Below are 16,604 nucleotides of genomic sequence, written 5' to 3'. Positions count from 1 at the left end.
CAAACTGGGCATGCGGGTATGTCTCTTTCATTAGCGTCTGTACCCCTCGGACGTTTCCACTCAGCTGCACCATCATAAGTCTGAGCGATCAGCTTTTCTCCCAGATTCAGTGGTTCCAGCACACCCTTTATGCTATTAGAAAATTAGAAGAGTCCAGTTTTATCTTTGACTTCCACAAACTCCAAAAACCTATCTGTCACTGTATTGTCAGGCAACATTTATCACAACACAACCACCATGTGATTTACAGGAGACATCAGTTGTCTCTTCTGCCTGTATGGCAACAAATGATGTCTCATACTTACAGTCTAACAGTTCGTTTTGTACAGTGCTAGATGTCCCTTTGAAGATGGGTTGAGTGTCATAGTGCCACTGAAGTCTCAAATCACCCTCACACTCGAAAATGAATCTGAATATTCCAGGATTCAGGAAGTCCACTGACTCGTTGTGCCCCCACAGTGCGGTTTCACATTTTCCACACAGTTTAATACATGTTATGATCCGACTGAGAACGTACCTGTTTTCCTCCACCTGTTTGTTATGCTGATCAATGGAGCGCCTGTATGCACTGTTAATTTGGGCTGCGACATTTACCCTTCCAAGTAAGCCCAATTTCACAGCATTGTCCAGATGACTCAGAAAGTCCTCGACCAAGTGCCATCTCCATCAAATAGCAGACATGGAAAACAGAAGGGTGCCTTCTTTTGTATGCTAACCACCCCACGTTAAACCTGCGGTTACTTTTACCAGTAGTTTTAGTGATGACAACATCCCGTGGTTGATGGGCACCAAGCCGCTTTACTTCAAGTTTCTCCTCCAAATTAATTGTTCCAAACTAGTGCTCTAGTATGAAATCTACTTTATTCATTTTCTCCCGTTATCTGGCGTTTGTGATGCTAACAAGCTAGCTACACTTCTCACTCTTATTGCCGACGTTGGCAGCCAATCAGGTCTGAAATATGAAATGACGCTGTAGTGGGGCTACTGGCTGGCAGCCTCACTTGGCATCAGATTTGTGTGATCTACATGGATCACACTAACATTCTGAGCATGTGTATTAATATTTTCACACGTACAATGTACATTGCATTGTGAGAGAGGGGCTAGCCCCACATTCATGCTTAGCCTATGGCCTACTACTGCAAACTCAAATCGGCAGAACGCAGTCTGAAGCAGCAAGGCAGAGACCAATGAACATAGAATAAAATCCTAACACAACTGATATGCAATTTAGGAAGATGCTATATTCATAGATAATAAATTATTGGAAGTAATCTTTAATGAACATTTTGTTGCAGTTCTTTCTGTTGACAACAGGTGGGGCTGTACTCAATCAAGCCCCCATCCCCCACCCCACCCCCCCCACGCACACACACCCGTTTTCTCCCTTCTGCCGTTGTATTCCCATGATGCGGAGCTCCACTTCCTTGTTTACTGTTATAAACGAACGTGACTGCTGTGACTGCTTGTTATTTGGTCTGTACTGCCTGTAGTTTTCGTCGGTGAGCAATTTGGTTTCTCACATCTCCTGCATGTGGCGGTTCATTTTAGGCGTGCATCAGACCCGTATGGGACAGCTCAGGTTACTATAGCGGCCCTGGTCAGGTGGGGCTACTATATAGGGTCCCCAGGCGGAGTGCGGAACAGAGGGATGTAGAACAATGCGACACTGTCTGCCTGCCCTAACGTCTCCCGTGTGTCTTACCCCTCCCCACTAGTTTCTCTACCTCCGAGAAAATTGAAATCATTCCTGGGTTTATTTTGCAGCTGCGTGTGCGTGCGTGCGTGCGTGCGTGTGTTTGTGTGAGCGCGAGGCCCCTGCTCTACCTCCCCTGCTGACCAATGTAAGTGATTCCACCTCACACAGCTCAGAGCCTCTCTTTATTGTACCGCTCTAAGGGCCGCTGCTATGAGGGGAGTGTACGGTGTGTGTATAACATCCATATGGGGCTGTGTGTGTGTGTGTGTGTGTGTGTGTGTGTGTGTGTGTGTGCATACAGGCATGCGTGTTCAGAGTTAGAGTTGGAGTGTGTTTAAACTAGTGTTTTTATAATGACAGGAGTCACAGGGGTGGGGGGGTGGGGGGGGGTGGGGCCTGATTTCATTTTAATTGATTCCATAATGGGAGTCCCGCCAGTTCCCCTCCCATTCATCCACCTCACAGAACATTCAGAAACTAGTCCTGTGTTCCAGCTAGTCTGTCGAGACGGATCTTCTCAGATGTCCCCCTCAAAGTTGTGTCAACTCAAGCAGGTCATTGTCATAATCCACGGCCATGTGAACACACACCATCCTTACCTGTGAGTCTGTCTGTCGTTGTGTCGCTGGGAAACCCTCTTCCATCCCATGGAAATACATGTCTACTGTTCTCTACCGGCTTTTCTCTAGTCCTAGTCTGATGGCCTTCTCTTTCTGTCACCAACTCTAATCCCGTTTGGTAATGGAAGAGGTGTTTGAGCTCAGAGGATACCTTTTTCTGCCTGACGCTCTTGTGAACCACTGCGGGACAGGAAAAAAAGAGTCCTGTCTGGTAGAGAAGGCCAGCTAGCCAGACCTTTGACAGACACTAAAGTCTGGATGACTCCGGATGACTCTCTGGATGACTGTCCATGTAACACTGGTGTGTGACACTGGAGCCCAGCCAGATGAGATTACATCTGACCGTCAGGATGATCAGAATAGACTGTTCCCAGGACTTTCCTGTCTTCCTGACACACTTTGGCCTAGGGAGTAAAGTCGGACCCTACACAGGGAATTGGCTTCCATTTGGGACGAAGCCCTTGCGACTAGGTCCTGCTGCCGGCCTGGTTAAGTAATGGGCTTGCTGCCCGTCTGCAGGGTACAGGTCAGGTCAGCTGACCAGAGCAGCTCTAACGTACTTTTGGTAGATTAGAGGGTCACAAGGAAGGCTAAGAGGATTACTGTAGTCACAGGAGACTAGCCAGGGACTCTCTCCTCTCTCCCTCCGTCTTTCTCCCCCTGTCCTTTTCCTGGGTTTCTACTTCACTGTCTATCCCTTTCTTCCTCCATCTCCCTCACCTCTTTCTCTCTTTTTCCCCCTCTTTCCTCCTCTCTCTTCCTTTCATTCTCTCTCCTGTGATTTTACTATAGAACACATTGCGCAATTCACTGAAGGCGGAATCAAGTTAATGACTATCAGTTGGTCTTTTCCTCATGTCCTCACAGCTGACACACAGACAGACAGACAGGCGAGCAGGCAGGCAGACAGGTAGACAGACCATAGACTGTATATATAATGGACGACGCCCTTTCGCTCTTTTCCATTGGTGAAAAATGAAGCCACCAGTGTCCTGATACGACGCTGACATCTTGGACTTGCGTCTGCGCAGATAGCGATCTTGGGACCAGTTCTGCGCAGTAGTTATGCGCAGTAGCGAGAAGGAAGTAAAGCCCTAAAGCCGCGAAATCAACGGCCCCACCCCTGTGCCCCGCCCTCACTCTCCCTCGCAGAATGCGCATACCGTAATCAATCGCAAGTCCAAGTACAGTACAACCTTTGCTTGTTAAACCTAGACGATATGTTATAGCCTAACTTACATCATGTTTAACCTTAATTTAGAATAGGCCTAATACAAAAATAATTGGTAACTTCTAGCTAACGATCACCTGCTAGCTATTAACATGGCTATTAACGAGGCTTGTTGTCTTTTAGCTAACGTTAGCTAGCCCATTACATGTATTTACTAATTAAATAGCTTATAAATGTAACTTACCGAAAAAAATTCAAAGATCGATTGGAAATGCCAGATCGGTTAGCACAATGTACTGCAGAACAACCCATTATGTCCGTGTGAAATTATAGAAATTTAGAGATTAAATGTAAAGTTCCAATCTCCTCAGTCCTCCGAAGATTCAGTGGCTCCTCGGCTCAGATAGCTGTCAATCACAGCTGTGAATCACGACGTCACACCACCGTTTTTAGAGCATTAAATAACTAACTAAAAACAAACTTATTTTAAAAACAAACTCTTGAATTTACATTAGCGTGATACAAACTACAGTAAATGACAGAAACCAGCTTCGGAAAAAATATATTTGAAGGGTAATTTAATTGTTTAGTTGGTCTCGCGTCCCATTGAATAACATGGGGAGGGCGGGGTTTATGACCTATACTGGGACCACTCACCAGGGGGCGATCGAGACGTTTTGGCTTCACTTTTCAGGGCTTGTGCGGCACGCTTGAGACAGACGGTATTGACTAGGTCTGTGTAATGTGCTGACCCCTGGTGGTGGAGTTAATGCGCTGTCTGTCGCAAGTGCCACATTATGCTCTTCAGGCTGACCGGGACCCATAAAGCTCTGGGAAATAGGCTCTGGTAAAAAAAAAAAATTGTTCATTTGTTCATTATATAGGGCCTGGGCGCCATTTGGGACTTAACCCCTGTCCAATAGGGAGTGTAATGTGTTTTTATTTTATTTACTTTCAATAAGGTCAGAGGTGATGTGATTAAGGAGATGAAGTCTGGCCTGTGTCACGGTTCTCACATCAATATGACAAACTAGACCATTTGTCTTCTTGGCATTGGTTCCACTGCTGAGTTCACCATCTCTCTGTGTCTCTTTCATCCTTCATTCTTTCCTCTGTATTTTTCCTTCTGAAGGAGATGTGGTGAAACAGGTGTGTTTCTTGTTGGCCAGACAGACCATTCCTAAAGAATAGAGGGATTGAGTGAAGAGATCTGTTCTCACTGAGTTTTAGTCATCAATCATTACCATGCACAATCCACGCACGCATGCACGCGCACATACACTTGCGCACGCACGCACACACGCACTTCATTCTCTACTGCTCCTGTCCCCATGTTAGGATAACTGCTAAGGCAATGACAGGACACACTCGCATTATGTTTGTGTGTGTGTGTGTGTGTGCACGTGTACTTGCATATATTTAGGGGGCCTGAGAACTGCTGCTATTATAAATGCCCTCCATTCAAAGTGAAATAATAGAGACAAAGAAGTTTTCATGCCACTAAAATAATCCCAGAATTCCAGTGGTCTGGGTGAGGATTTGATTTATTCTAAAGGAGCTGTACATTCCACTATTGGGTATCAGGGGCTTACAGTAGAAAAAAAGCAATTTTCAGATTACTGGAGCTTTCGCCACAACAATAATTGCCATGGGAACGGACTGTTCTCATCAATGGACTGCAGGGTTGCTGGGGGATTAAAGCAGAGAGGACAGCTGAGCACATACATGATAAACAGCCCAAACAACAATACATTAAACACAGGCTAATAGGAATTTACAGAGGCTAGACTGGAGCTGTGGGCCCACATGGGTCTGGACCTGTTCACATCCAGGGTTTCAGAAATGGAACTGAGACCTGTGATGTGTTGATGAGAGGGGTAGGAATTTGTCACGGTTTTAGAAATGTGGTTCAGATGTGACGACAGCTGTATCAAATGGCCTATTCGGTACAGCAATCAATCAAATACCTGGATTTTATTAAGCTCTTTTTACGTCAGCAGTTGTCACAAAGTGATTGTACGGAAACCCCCACCAAGGAGCAAGCAGTTTGGAACACGGTGGTTAGGAAGAACTGCCTAGGAAGAAACCTAGAGCCGGACTCTGGGGGGGGCAGTCCTCTTTGGAGACCAGCAGATCAGAAATACCCACTCCTTGTAAATGTTAATGTCAGTGAACATTCATAGCTAGAGTGGTCAACAAGATTCCCAGTTATTCCCTTTAAACATGGACCATGTTGTAAAAAGTGCAGTATGTGCTGGAAGGGTGCTGTTTGCCACACACTGCTGTTGATGTGCAGCAGGTCTGGGATGAGTGCTCTTTAACATGGGTCTTTTGTCTCTCATCCTTCCAGATGTGTCTTCAAACTACATCAGGCAACTGGAGACCAAGGTCCGCATCCTAGAAGAGGACAACAAGCAGCTTCTATCACAGGTACCACACCGTACCTGGCCCACCATAGTGAAAACCATCACTGCCCCCATGTCCTCTGTCTCGTTCTCCCTCTAACGTTCTCCTCTTTCCATTCCTATAATCCATCCTCTCTGGCGGGAGAGGCAGGGATGAGAATGTGTCGTTCAAAGCGTTGAGAGACATGAAAGAGAGAAAGGTGAAAGCTGAATACTGCAATGTCATTGAGTACACAGGGAATATGATGTGATGTAGGGAAAGGGGAGAGAGAGAGGGGGGGAGGTAGAGGGGGAAGATGAAGGGATTGAGGTTGGTATAGAGGGTGAGATTGCTTGTTTACACCTGCTGCGATGAGAGGGTTAAGTGAATAATTCAGCCTCGCTGTGAAAGTTTTCGTTAATAATGAATGAGGGGCAACATGATGGAAGGGCAGGACGCATCGCACATGGCCTGAATGTTTCATGGCTTATCATTGTCATTCTGTCTAGGGTCAGATCTCACATGAAAGGGATCTGTGAGGAGCAACAACGCGAATGTGCACACACACACACACACAAAGTAGTTCATCCCAGAAAGAGAAGGACGCTTTCGAGAAGTGCCTGATAATTTAGTAGCATTGTAACAACCAGAGTTACCTCAGAGTGGTAAAATGTTTTATTAACATCGTAACAACCAGAGTTACCTCAGAGTGGTAAAATGTTTTATTAACATCGTAACAAACAGAGTTACCTCAGAGTGGTAAAATGTTTTATTAACATCGTAACAACCAGAGTTACCTCAGAGTGGTAAAATGTTTTATTAACATCGTAACAAACAGAGTTACCTCAGAGCACACTGGTTTCAAACCAGACGGCCTTAACCCCGGTCAAAGCAGTGCACTGCATAAAGTGACATTTGGGACATGTAATGCGTGTTTTAGTAACAAAGACCTGTTCCATACAGCTCTGATTACATAACCTCCCATAACCGCCTCAATAAGCTTTCATAACAGGCTTCACTTTGGGCATAGTACTGTAATCCCACTACAACCCAACCCATATGAGCTCTTAGCACACCACACCAATCAGAACACAGAGAGACTGAAACTGACACGCGCGCACACATACAGACACACACATAAACACGCACACTGCTCGGGCTGTGTGGGGACACGGATTACATGCTACTGTTCTGTGTTAGGCTGACAGAATGGTGATCTCCTGTGGATGGGGTTTCCACATCCTCACCAACCAAACACAGAACACTATAGCACGTATTGGTATCCAGGTCACTGTAAATGTTCCACGTCTGGTTGTTATGTAATCTAGTCCTGGAAGGGAGAACAGACCTTGGTCCTCTAACCGTAGCTCCCCCTGGGTTAATACCCCTCTTTATGAAGTGGCCGTCCCTTAACACTCTTAAACTAACAGGGCTCGTGTTGAAAGGGCGTCTCAGGGGAGTGCAGGTCTGGGATCAGTTGCACCTGCTCTATCCACACATTTCTTTTTCTGAGAAGATAAACAAAACCCAGATCAGTGAATCTCCTCCTGAGACGCTTTATGGCGTCAGGTGACAGTAGAATGTACAACCACAAACAAGTACAGAGGTCGGCCAACAGTAGATTTCTCTGGTTACTCCCACCAAGGTCCAAATAGAGCAGTTGTTGTAACCAGCCCTGCATGAACCGTGCGCAATAGCCTGGTCACTCCTACAGAAACTGGAATTACTCTAACGCAATCAGTTGTGCTAATCGCGATTATGCAGAGCGATGTTTGCTTTAGCGTCTTAGGTCGTCAGCGCAACAGTTTACAATGAGCTCATCGTAGTAAATCACTCCATAAAAAGGGGCCAATCCTCTCCAAAGCTCAACAGAAACAACTATCTGTCTGGACTCTGTCGTGTTGCCTGATCCCGTGAGATAAACACGGATTTGTGACATTTGTGAAGGGGGGGGGGGGTGTTCATTGGCATTTGCTGGTCCCATCTGACGTTGCAGTGACTTGAAGCAAAGGGATGCCATTTACTGTATGTCAGGCGTGATTAAATGACCTGCTGGCAATATACATTAATGTGATATGCAATTAATGAATGAACTGAACCGACAACTGCTTTCTTACTGTGTCCCAAAATGCCCTGTTGACGATTCTGATCTTCAACCCACAATGCCGTGCTGTTTGTGCGCCTCTCTGTTGTTCTGAGATCAGCGGCACGTTGATACTTACATTCTCTTCTTTCCTCCCCCATCTGTCTGTCTCTATCTTTCTGTGTGTCCGTCTGTCTCTTAGCAGGCCAACAGTGGTGATCTGAAGAGTTTAAGGAAGGGTCTGTCTCTCTACCACTCTGAGTCTCAGCTCTCTTCTCTCACCAAGTATCAGCCGGACACCCTCAACAATGTATGTATGGAACTAAACCCCTCCTGGAGTGTGTGTGTGTGAGTGTGTGTGTGTGTGAGCGTGTGTGTGTGTGTGTGTGTGTGTGTGTGTGTGTGTTAGCGTGTGCGTGTACCCTGTCACCTGAGGCTGCCCCATCTCCCTGTTTTGCTCTGGGGACCAATCCTAGTTCCCCAGAAGACTCTTGATCATGAATAGATGTGTCTGTTTTGATCCGATTTGCGACAGATTTCAACTGAACAACAATCAAGGCATTGCCATGGTGACAGTCACTGAAGCATAGATCACCGGAGGAATGGGATTGTTTCAGGTCCTCCTTCCAGCTGGTCAAGGACAGGGTCAGGGGTCATGACCCTGGATGGATCAAAGCTAGCAGGGGAGACTGACTAGCAGGTCACACTCAGGGTGTGAAAGATTTCCAAAAACTCTGATAAGGCGTTTCCTGATCCTGGAAGACTACAAAGAGTTGAAGCTAGTCCAAACATATTCCCGGTATTGAATGTTAGTCTTTAGTAATATGCAGCTCAACTCCAACCCTGTCTCTGTGAGGCCAGCCCTGTCTCTGTGAGGCCAGCCCTGTCTCTGTGAGGCCAGCCCTGTCTCTGTGAGGCCAGCCCTGTCTCTGTGAGGCCAGCCCTGTCTCTGTGAGGCCAGCCCTGTCTCTGTGAGGTCATCTCCGTATTCCACTCAGAGTCGCAGTTAAGACTCAATAACCTGAGCTCTTTAATGTCAACACAGCTCAGACTGGACCCAGTAACCAGGGCAGTAAAATAAACCTTCCAACAGGAATATCTCACTTCACCCTAACCTCTGCACACATCTGCTTTTTTCCCCCTTTCCTTCTATTTCTTTCTTTCTTTCTGTTTCCTTTCTGTTCTCTCTCCCTATGTCCACCACTGCCTGGTGTCTTTCTATTGGTTCCAAGTTTACCAGAGGATGTCTTTGAGAGCACTAATGAAATTAGCTTCCATCCTTTTAGAAGGGCAAAGACACCCTCTGTTCTTTCGTTCTCTTTCATTCCATTTTTCTCTCCCTCTCCAGCTTTCACCTTGGGGGCATCCTCTGCCCCCTTCTCTCCTGTCATGCCCCCCCCCCCTCCCTTATCTCCCATCATCCACTCTCCTCCTCATCCTGTCCTATTACCCTCTGTCTTCCTCCTCCTCATCCTGTCCTTTCTGTCCCCTCCTCTCCTATCATCCTCTATCCCCCATCATCCTCTCTTCTACTTCTTATCCTCCGTCTTCTTCACAACTATCATCCCCTCCTCTTCCTCACTGCCTTGCACTACTCTGGGGAAGGAGAGAAGGTGAGGGGAGAAGTGGAGAGGAGACTAGCGGTCCGAAGAAGAAAGGAAAAGGACTGAAGGAGAGGGACCAAGTGTGTTTTTGCGAGAGAAACAGAGAGTGAGAGAGACACTGAAGAGCACGCCTAATCTAAATGATGTTCTGATTGGTCCTGAGAGAGACCTCAGGGGTTGTTGTGGTAACCACTAACCAATCAGGCACTCCTTAGCCACAGGAAGGAGAAGATAATGAAGCATGTGTGGTGTGTGGAGTAAGAGACGGTCACTGTAGACTCTTGTCCTGATTAGCATGGCTTTGAACAGTCACTTCAAACAAAGGATGTGATGTTTTGAATAATGCAGAGTCACTCTTGTTCTCTCCTGTCATGTCACACTCCACTCAAACCATGACATGGCATGATGTACACGTTATTCCGCGTCAAGGGTGGGAGAAATGAATACTCTATATACGTGAAGGCTTCGCCGCAACTCCTGATGACCCGCTTTAAACTCCCTACACACCGAAACATCCATCACGTGCTAAAATGAGCTCAGCCATCATAGCCCCTGTTGTGTTTATTAATGCAAAGTCCAGACTCTCTTAACCAACAAGAGCAACCGATCAAGATTATATCTGACATACTGTGGCACACTTGATGTCCAACTCAGTCAGTCATTCTCCAGATTATAAAATGGTTGGTTTTATATATGTGTCCTGTAGAGCCCCTCATTGTATTCTTTTTGAATTTCTTCATCATCTTTGGCCAGGTTTTTATCACAAATCACACACAATTCTCAACATAGTTCTACTGTTGACCAGAGGCCTGGTCATATGGTGGTGAACCTGTTTTTCTGTCTCTGTGTGGTCTGAGTATTGATACTGGGTATCATCAGACTGACAGACTGATCACTTTCATATCCTTCCTCTACTAGAAGACCTCCACAGAACCATTGACTATGGGCCTGCTGTTATTGCTCTCTCAGCTTTGTGTGTGTGTGGGTGTGTGTGTGTAGGAGTGTGTGTGCATGGTGGGTGTGTATGAGTCCGCCCCTCTCCTCCCGTTGCTGTTCTCTCTCTGTCTCCTTCCTCTCTCTCCTTTTATTTCTCTTCCATTTCTCCCGTCCCTCCATTTTTCTTGGTCTTTCTTTCGTTCTCTGCTCTCTACTCTCTCCCTTATCTACCTCTCTCTCTCTCTCTCTCTCTCTCTCTCTCTCTCTCTCTCTCTCTCTCTCTCTCTCTCTCTCTCTCTCTCTACCTCTCTCTCTCTCTCTCTCTCTCTCTCTCTCTCTCTTTCTCTCTCTCTCTCTCTCTCTCGGAGGTGCATGTGTTGGAATGTCGGTTGGATTGTAAAGGATTTAACGCTAGAGCGGTGCTCAAAAGGCAGTGCCTGAGAATAGCTTGGACAGGGCCAGGAGCAGGGATAACTATGGGCTTGGACAGTGAGTGCTGGGACTGAGCTGCATAGATAGGGTAGAATAAAGCAGGGTCAGACTGGTCCCCTGCTCAACTCCCTCAAAGGCTTCTTTGTGCATCAGCTCTGACCCAGAGAAGGAGAGACACAGGGGATATGTGACCCCACCAGGGGCGGACCCGGGAGAAGTAACCCACCAGGGGCGGACCTGGGAGATGGGACCCCACTAGGGGTGTACCCAGGAGAAGTAACCCACCAGGGGCGGACCTGGGAGATGTGACCTCTCGGGAGAGAACCAGGGAGATGTGACCCCTCGGGAGAGGACCTGGGAGATGTGACCCCTCGGGAGAGGACCTGGGAGATGTGACCCCTCGGGAGAGGACCAGGGAGATCTGACCCCTGGGGAGAGGACCTGGGAGATGTGACCCCTGGGGAGAGGACCAGGGAGATGTGACCCCTGGGGAGAGGACCAGGGAGATGTGACCCCTCGGGAGAGGACCAGGGAGATCTGACCCCTGGGGAGAGGACCAGGGAGATGTGACCCCTCGGGAGAGGACCAGGGAGATCTGACCCCACCAGCTGAAGACTGGGAAGATTTAAAGAGCTGATTTATCTCAGGGAAATAACCTCATTTAGGAGCCGAGTTCTGTGAACTAAAGTTGCAATAAAGAGTGTGTGCATTTGTGTGTGGTTATGTCTGGGTTTCCACTCTGACCATGTCTCCTTTCCTCTCTCCAGGGCTCTGTTAGGACCTCTAATCGTGAGCCACCCGCCCCTGCAGGGTACCTGTCTGTGGGCCAGAAACCTGAAGCTGTAGCCCATGCCATGAAAGTGCTGCAGGTACATGAGAACCTTGAGAAGAAGCTCCCTGAAGACTACGATGAGAACCTGAGTGAGAAGGAGAAGGCCATCGTCAGGGAGATGTGCAACGTAAGGGCCTTTCCTCTCCTTTCTCCAACATTCCTTCACTTGGCCTCCCTATCTTTCTTCATCGCTTTATCTCCATCTCTCTCACCTCTCTATGTTTGTCTGTCCTTTCGTTTTTCAGTATCTCCCTCTTCTAATCCCAGAAAACGAATAATAAGAGCTTGATGAGGTTACGCGGGGCCTGGTAGGCTGCAAGCCTTTCTCTCTCCTTCCATCTCATGTCTTTTTCTCTGTCTCCCTCTCTCTCGTTTCTGTTCGTTTCTGAATCGCGAGCTTGGCTCGCCTTTAACGCAGGACAGCGTTTCAATTACCACACTATTACCTCACCCCCTCACCCCCCATTTCACCCTCCTTTAATTGGGAGTTCCCATAAAGGAGGCTTAGTGTTTACGACGCACTTGTCGGAGCAATTAAAATAACTTCGCTGAGGAAAACAATGGCAGCTCTTACTGGAGCCTTTTTAAGCCTCCGAGCTGTTCTCTCAGCTATATAAACCAACCCGTCCAAGGGCAGGATATGACTATGGGGTAGAAGCTACAGTGCCCCTATTCTCATCACATCGCATCCACCCCCACTCATTTAGCTAGCCTCCTATTCCCCTTCATAGGGCACTACTTCTAACCAGTCCTCATTAAGGTTAGTGCCCTATAAAATGAATAGGTTGCCCTTTGGGAGTGGAGTGCAGAACTACAAGACACGGGCAAATGACACTTTTCTGGCAGGCAGCAATGACCCCCGGGGCCCTTCTAATGTTAGCCTTTCAGCACTAATCGATGCCGGTTTGTTTTTCCGTACAGAGCTCTTTACATGAAAGAGAACCGAGCCACAGTGCAGCCATTCACAGCCCAGCCTCTCATCTCGCATGCTGTGGCTTGTATATCTGTTGTTATATGACAATGTTTTGTAACAGTGTTTTGTCTCTGCCCCCCCCCCCCCCATCCTGTGTTCCCAGGTGGTGTGGCGTAAACTGGGTGACGCCGCGGGCTCCAAGCCGTCCATCCGCCAACATCTCTCCGGGAACCAGTTCAAAGGGCCTTTGTAGTCCGCATGAACCAGGACGCAGCAGCATCCAACACGAGGCAAAAAACTAACACATAAACATCCACCACAACCATGAACCCTCAACACTGACTGGGAAAACAAATGAGGTTCTCACACTGTTTCAGCAGTGAGGATCCACCCAGACACTAACCCAATCCTACTGCTTCCTCTGTTCCTGTAATGTCTGGCTTAACCTGGGCTAACACTGCTCCCTGGTGGACAAGCCATGCAGGCCGACCCGGAAAGTGAGCCCAGTCCATCTAAAGAATGAATCTAAAGAATGAATCTAAAGAACGAAACAGGCCGTGCCGTTGAAAGCGGTACGTGGCGTACCAAAACAAATGTTCTGTATGTTTCTGGGTGATTTCCTGACATCAATTCCACATGCTGGATTACCACTGTTGGTGGATTTCCAGATAGGACCCGCTGCGTACTGTGTCTCTGTCTTGAAATAGGAGGAATGGGGGAGAACAAAGAACATTAACAACTACAACTGATCTGCCGCTTACAACTCCAGAACCAGACATTCACGTCCCCCAAGATACGACAGTTACCTGGCATTGCCAAGCAACAGATTCTGTTTGTGTTTGTAAATGCTTACGCAACCAGATGTTCAAATCTGACAACCACTCCAGAACGGACACTTCTACTAAAGAGTCTTTTTTTTTTTTTTTTTCTTTGCTTCCATGACTTTTTCCAGAGACGACCGACAGACAACTTCATTTTCATAGGGACTTTTAATCAGATTTGATGGAAATTGTCAGACAAAATGTCCTCCTTTGTATAGCCAGTACAAGGCATATGACGTGAAACCTAGCTGCTTTAGGCCACTGTTGATTAAGGTAGTCTCCTTTTGCCTGACAGAGGTGTAGGTTATGTGTTCAACTGTAGACAGAAATAATATCAGTGTTCAGCAAAATGGCAGAGATGTGTAACAAAACATGGCACTCACCATGTTTGTTTCACCTTTTCAGTGGAAGGCTGTTCCCTATTTAGTTCACAACATTTCACCAGAGTAGTTGACTATAAACATGGGGTGTCCTTTGCTTTAGAACTACAGAAGGTGACACTAAGTTTACTTTCAAAGATGCTTCATACGTGTACTCCCAAGGCAAGAACATGTTTAGCCTGAATACCTGTCTGTATTCTCCTACAAACTCCTTGTAGAATTACCCCATGACAGCACAAACAGATTGAGGACCAGGCTAGAAAGCTTAGCGTGTTATACTATTCAATTAACCTTTTAAGTCCTGGCTCCAATCACTTTTTATAGGCATTGCAGCTCTTAAATGTATTTGTTATTGCCTTTAAAAGCTGCCATCTATATAACCTTTAATTGTATTGAATCTTAGCCTACCTCAAGGCAGGGGAATGGTTCATTCATAATACTGTTGCTTTTAATGAGTGATTATGGATTATGAAGACAGGAAATGTGTGATTAAATTTGCAGTTATATGTATGACAATCGTTAGTAAGTTTTGAAAACAACTACTGTTTTTTTATGAGCTCTTTTAGAAATAAGTATACCTTATGGAAACCATCTATTCCTGCCATTCAAATCTAGACCTGGAAGCCAGTTCTGCTGCTGTTTTTTATTGTTCCCACTTAACCAGGGACTGGTTTAGACCAGGTGGATGTCATTTATTAACATGTAGGACAGAAAACCAGCAGTGGTGTGGACCTTGGAGGGTTAGAGCTGAATACCCCTGAGGTATACTTTATAAGCTGTCTTAGCTGGCTCCTGGATATGTTAGGCCCAGTGTATGCTGTATGAAGGCTCATAGACCACTGTGCTTTCACTCAATCAAGTCTCACACAAAACCTATGTATGCTTTATGAAATCTCATAGCTGATCACTGTGGACAATGAGGTTTTCTATGGTCCCATTTTATGTTGTTTAATATCCAAACTCTACTAGTTGAGTCATCTCAGTATTCTCTTTATGGTGAGTTCCAATGTCATAAGGCTGACAAAAGAATGGAAGCAATCGAGTAACAACAACATAACTGACAGATGTTAAGTTATAACATCTATGTATATGATCTCTTCTAGGGAGTTTTATGTACAATGAATGAGGTCTTACGGATGTGCTGAATTCTGTAAGGCCTGTCAATACTCCATGTGAGCACTCATAGGAGTCTTATCAATTTTATGCGTTCCCTTGGCTATGGTGATGTTGAAATAGGCAGTTAACTGTTTTAAAGACGCTTGCTGCATTCTCAGTTTTGTGTTTTAAAATCTGAACTAAAGCTTTTTTGTCATATTGGTAAATGAATCTAAAATTAGGTTGACACATTGTCAATATATATAGGGGTATAAAAGAATATGTATACTCCACTTTTGTGTAGAAATGCATGTTTACACATTCCCAGGAATTCTTGGTAAAAGATGTGTTCTCATAGGAGAAAATATTTGGTGGTATTGATAGCAAAACAGTGGCTGACCTCATCCTGAATGGCATTCTACATAGACATCTGCCCTGGTCAAAAGTAGTGCACTATATAGGGAATAGAGTGTGATTTGGGAGGCATCCACTGTGTTTGTATTTTTGAGGAGTCTGCAGCAGCTGATTTTGAACAGTCACAAACTGTGACCTGCCTCTTAAAAGAAGAGCTGTGTGAACAAAATGAGCATTGAAAAACTTACAATATACTGTGTGTGTGTATATATATATGAGGTATATTCCTGATATGAGCATAATTCTGTTTAAATCAAGGACTGTTCTGTACAGTGACGTCTTTGCAACATTTAAACACTGATGACTAAGGAGATTGATGATGGCGGTACAAATAAGTGTCCATACATTCAGTCTTCACAAATTCAACATTTGCAAAAGTGACCTTTTTCTTAAGCAGATAGTCTACATGCAACTACTGACTTTTATATTTGTTGATTTGACAGCACAAAATTTGACTATTTTCCTAATGTTAAATGCAATGCTTCTTTTGTGAAGGAGGTCTCTAGTGGAACCTGTGATGAAATGCTGTTCTCTTTTTAGCCTCTTTCTCTGCTACAGTTTAAGACGTATCCCAAGATATACACACAGCACTATGGACATAAGTACCTACTCCTGTAGCATATCTGGAACTAGCATGCCTTTACTTTTTTTCACAAGATGTAGCTAAAAAAATTAAAATATTTAGCAAATTTTTAAATGTGAAAAATGAATGCCAATTTTAGAAGATTTTGAAATAAAATGTAAATATCATTGAAATATACTTTCTTTTAAACCCTTCATCTGCTTGTGTCAATTGTGAATGTTGATCAACCCCATCAAGCTAACTAGTAATAAAGAAGTATGAATTTACCAAAGCATTTGTTCAGACACATTTAAACAGCTTAACAAGGAGCCCCACCTCAGGCTAGTTCATCTAATGACATGAAGCGTGTGTGAAAGTTCACAGTAGGGTTCTTCAATGTTGTTCCTAGATTGATATGGTCCTGTAGGGTTCCAGTCAAACACTAATCTTCGGCACCTGATTCTATTAGTTACTGTAGCTGCTTGATGAGCCAAATCAATTACCCCCAGGATGTGCTAAAAAGCTTCAGGAGGGCAACTCTCCAGGATCCAGGTTGGAGAACACTGGTTTATAGGGTTCAAAATCTGTACCCCTACCAGTCGGTAACTAACCTGATTCAGCATACTATTAGAATCTGATCTATTGAATTAGAGTCGG

At 45.5% G+C, this 16,604-nt stretch overlaps 1 protein-coding gene across 1 annotated transcript in view; it reads left to right on the top strand.

The window, feature by feature from the left end:
- ccdc85ca (coiled-coil domain containing 85C, a) overlaps positions 1 to 16,234 on the top strand; it is a 41,625-nt gene extending 25,391 nt beyond the window's left edge. The window contains exons 2-5 of the mRNA XM_010894835.4: positions 5,841 to 5,920; positions 8,161 to 8,268; positions 11,698 to 11,889; positions 12,839 to 16,234. Of these exons, the coding sequence (XP_010893137.1) occupies positions 5,841 to 5,920; positions 8,161 to 8,268; positions 11,698 to 11,889; positions 12,839 to 12,928 (470 nt within the window). The 3' untranslated portion in view covers positions 12,929 to 16,234. The remainder of the gene's footprint in view (positions 1 to 5,840; positions 5,921 to 8,160; positions 8,269 to 11,697; positions 11,890 to 12,838) is intronic.
- The last annotated feature ends 370 nt before the right edge of the window (positions 16,235 to 16,604 follow it).

Source organism: Esox lucius, chromosome 15 (assembly GCF_011004845.1).
Source record: "Esox lucius isolate fEsoLuc1 chromosome 15, fEsoLuc1.pri, whole genome shotgun sequence".
NCBI lineage: Eukaryota > Metazoa > Chordata > Actinopteri > Esociformes > Esocidae > Esox > Esox lucius.
This window is presented reverse-complemented; position numbering and strand designations above follow the sequence as displayed.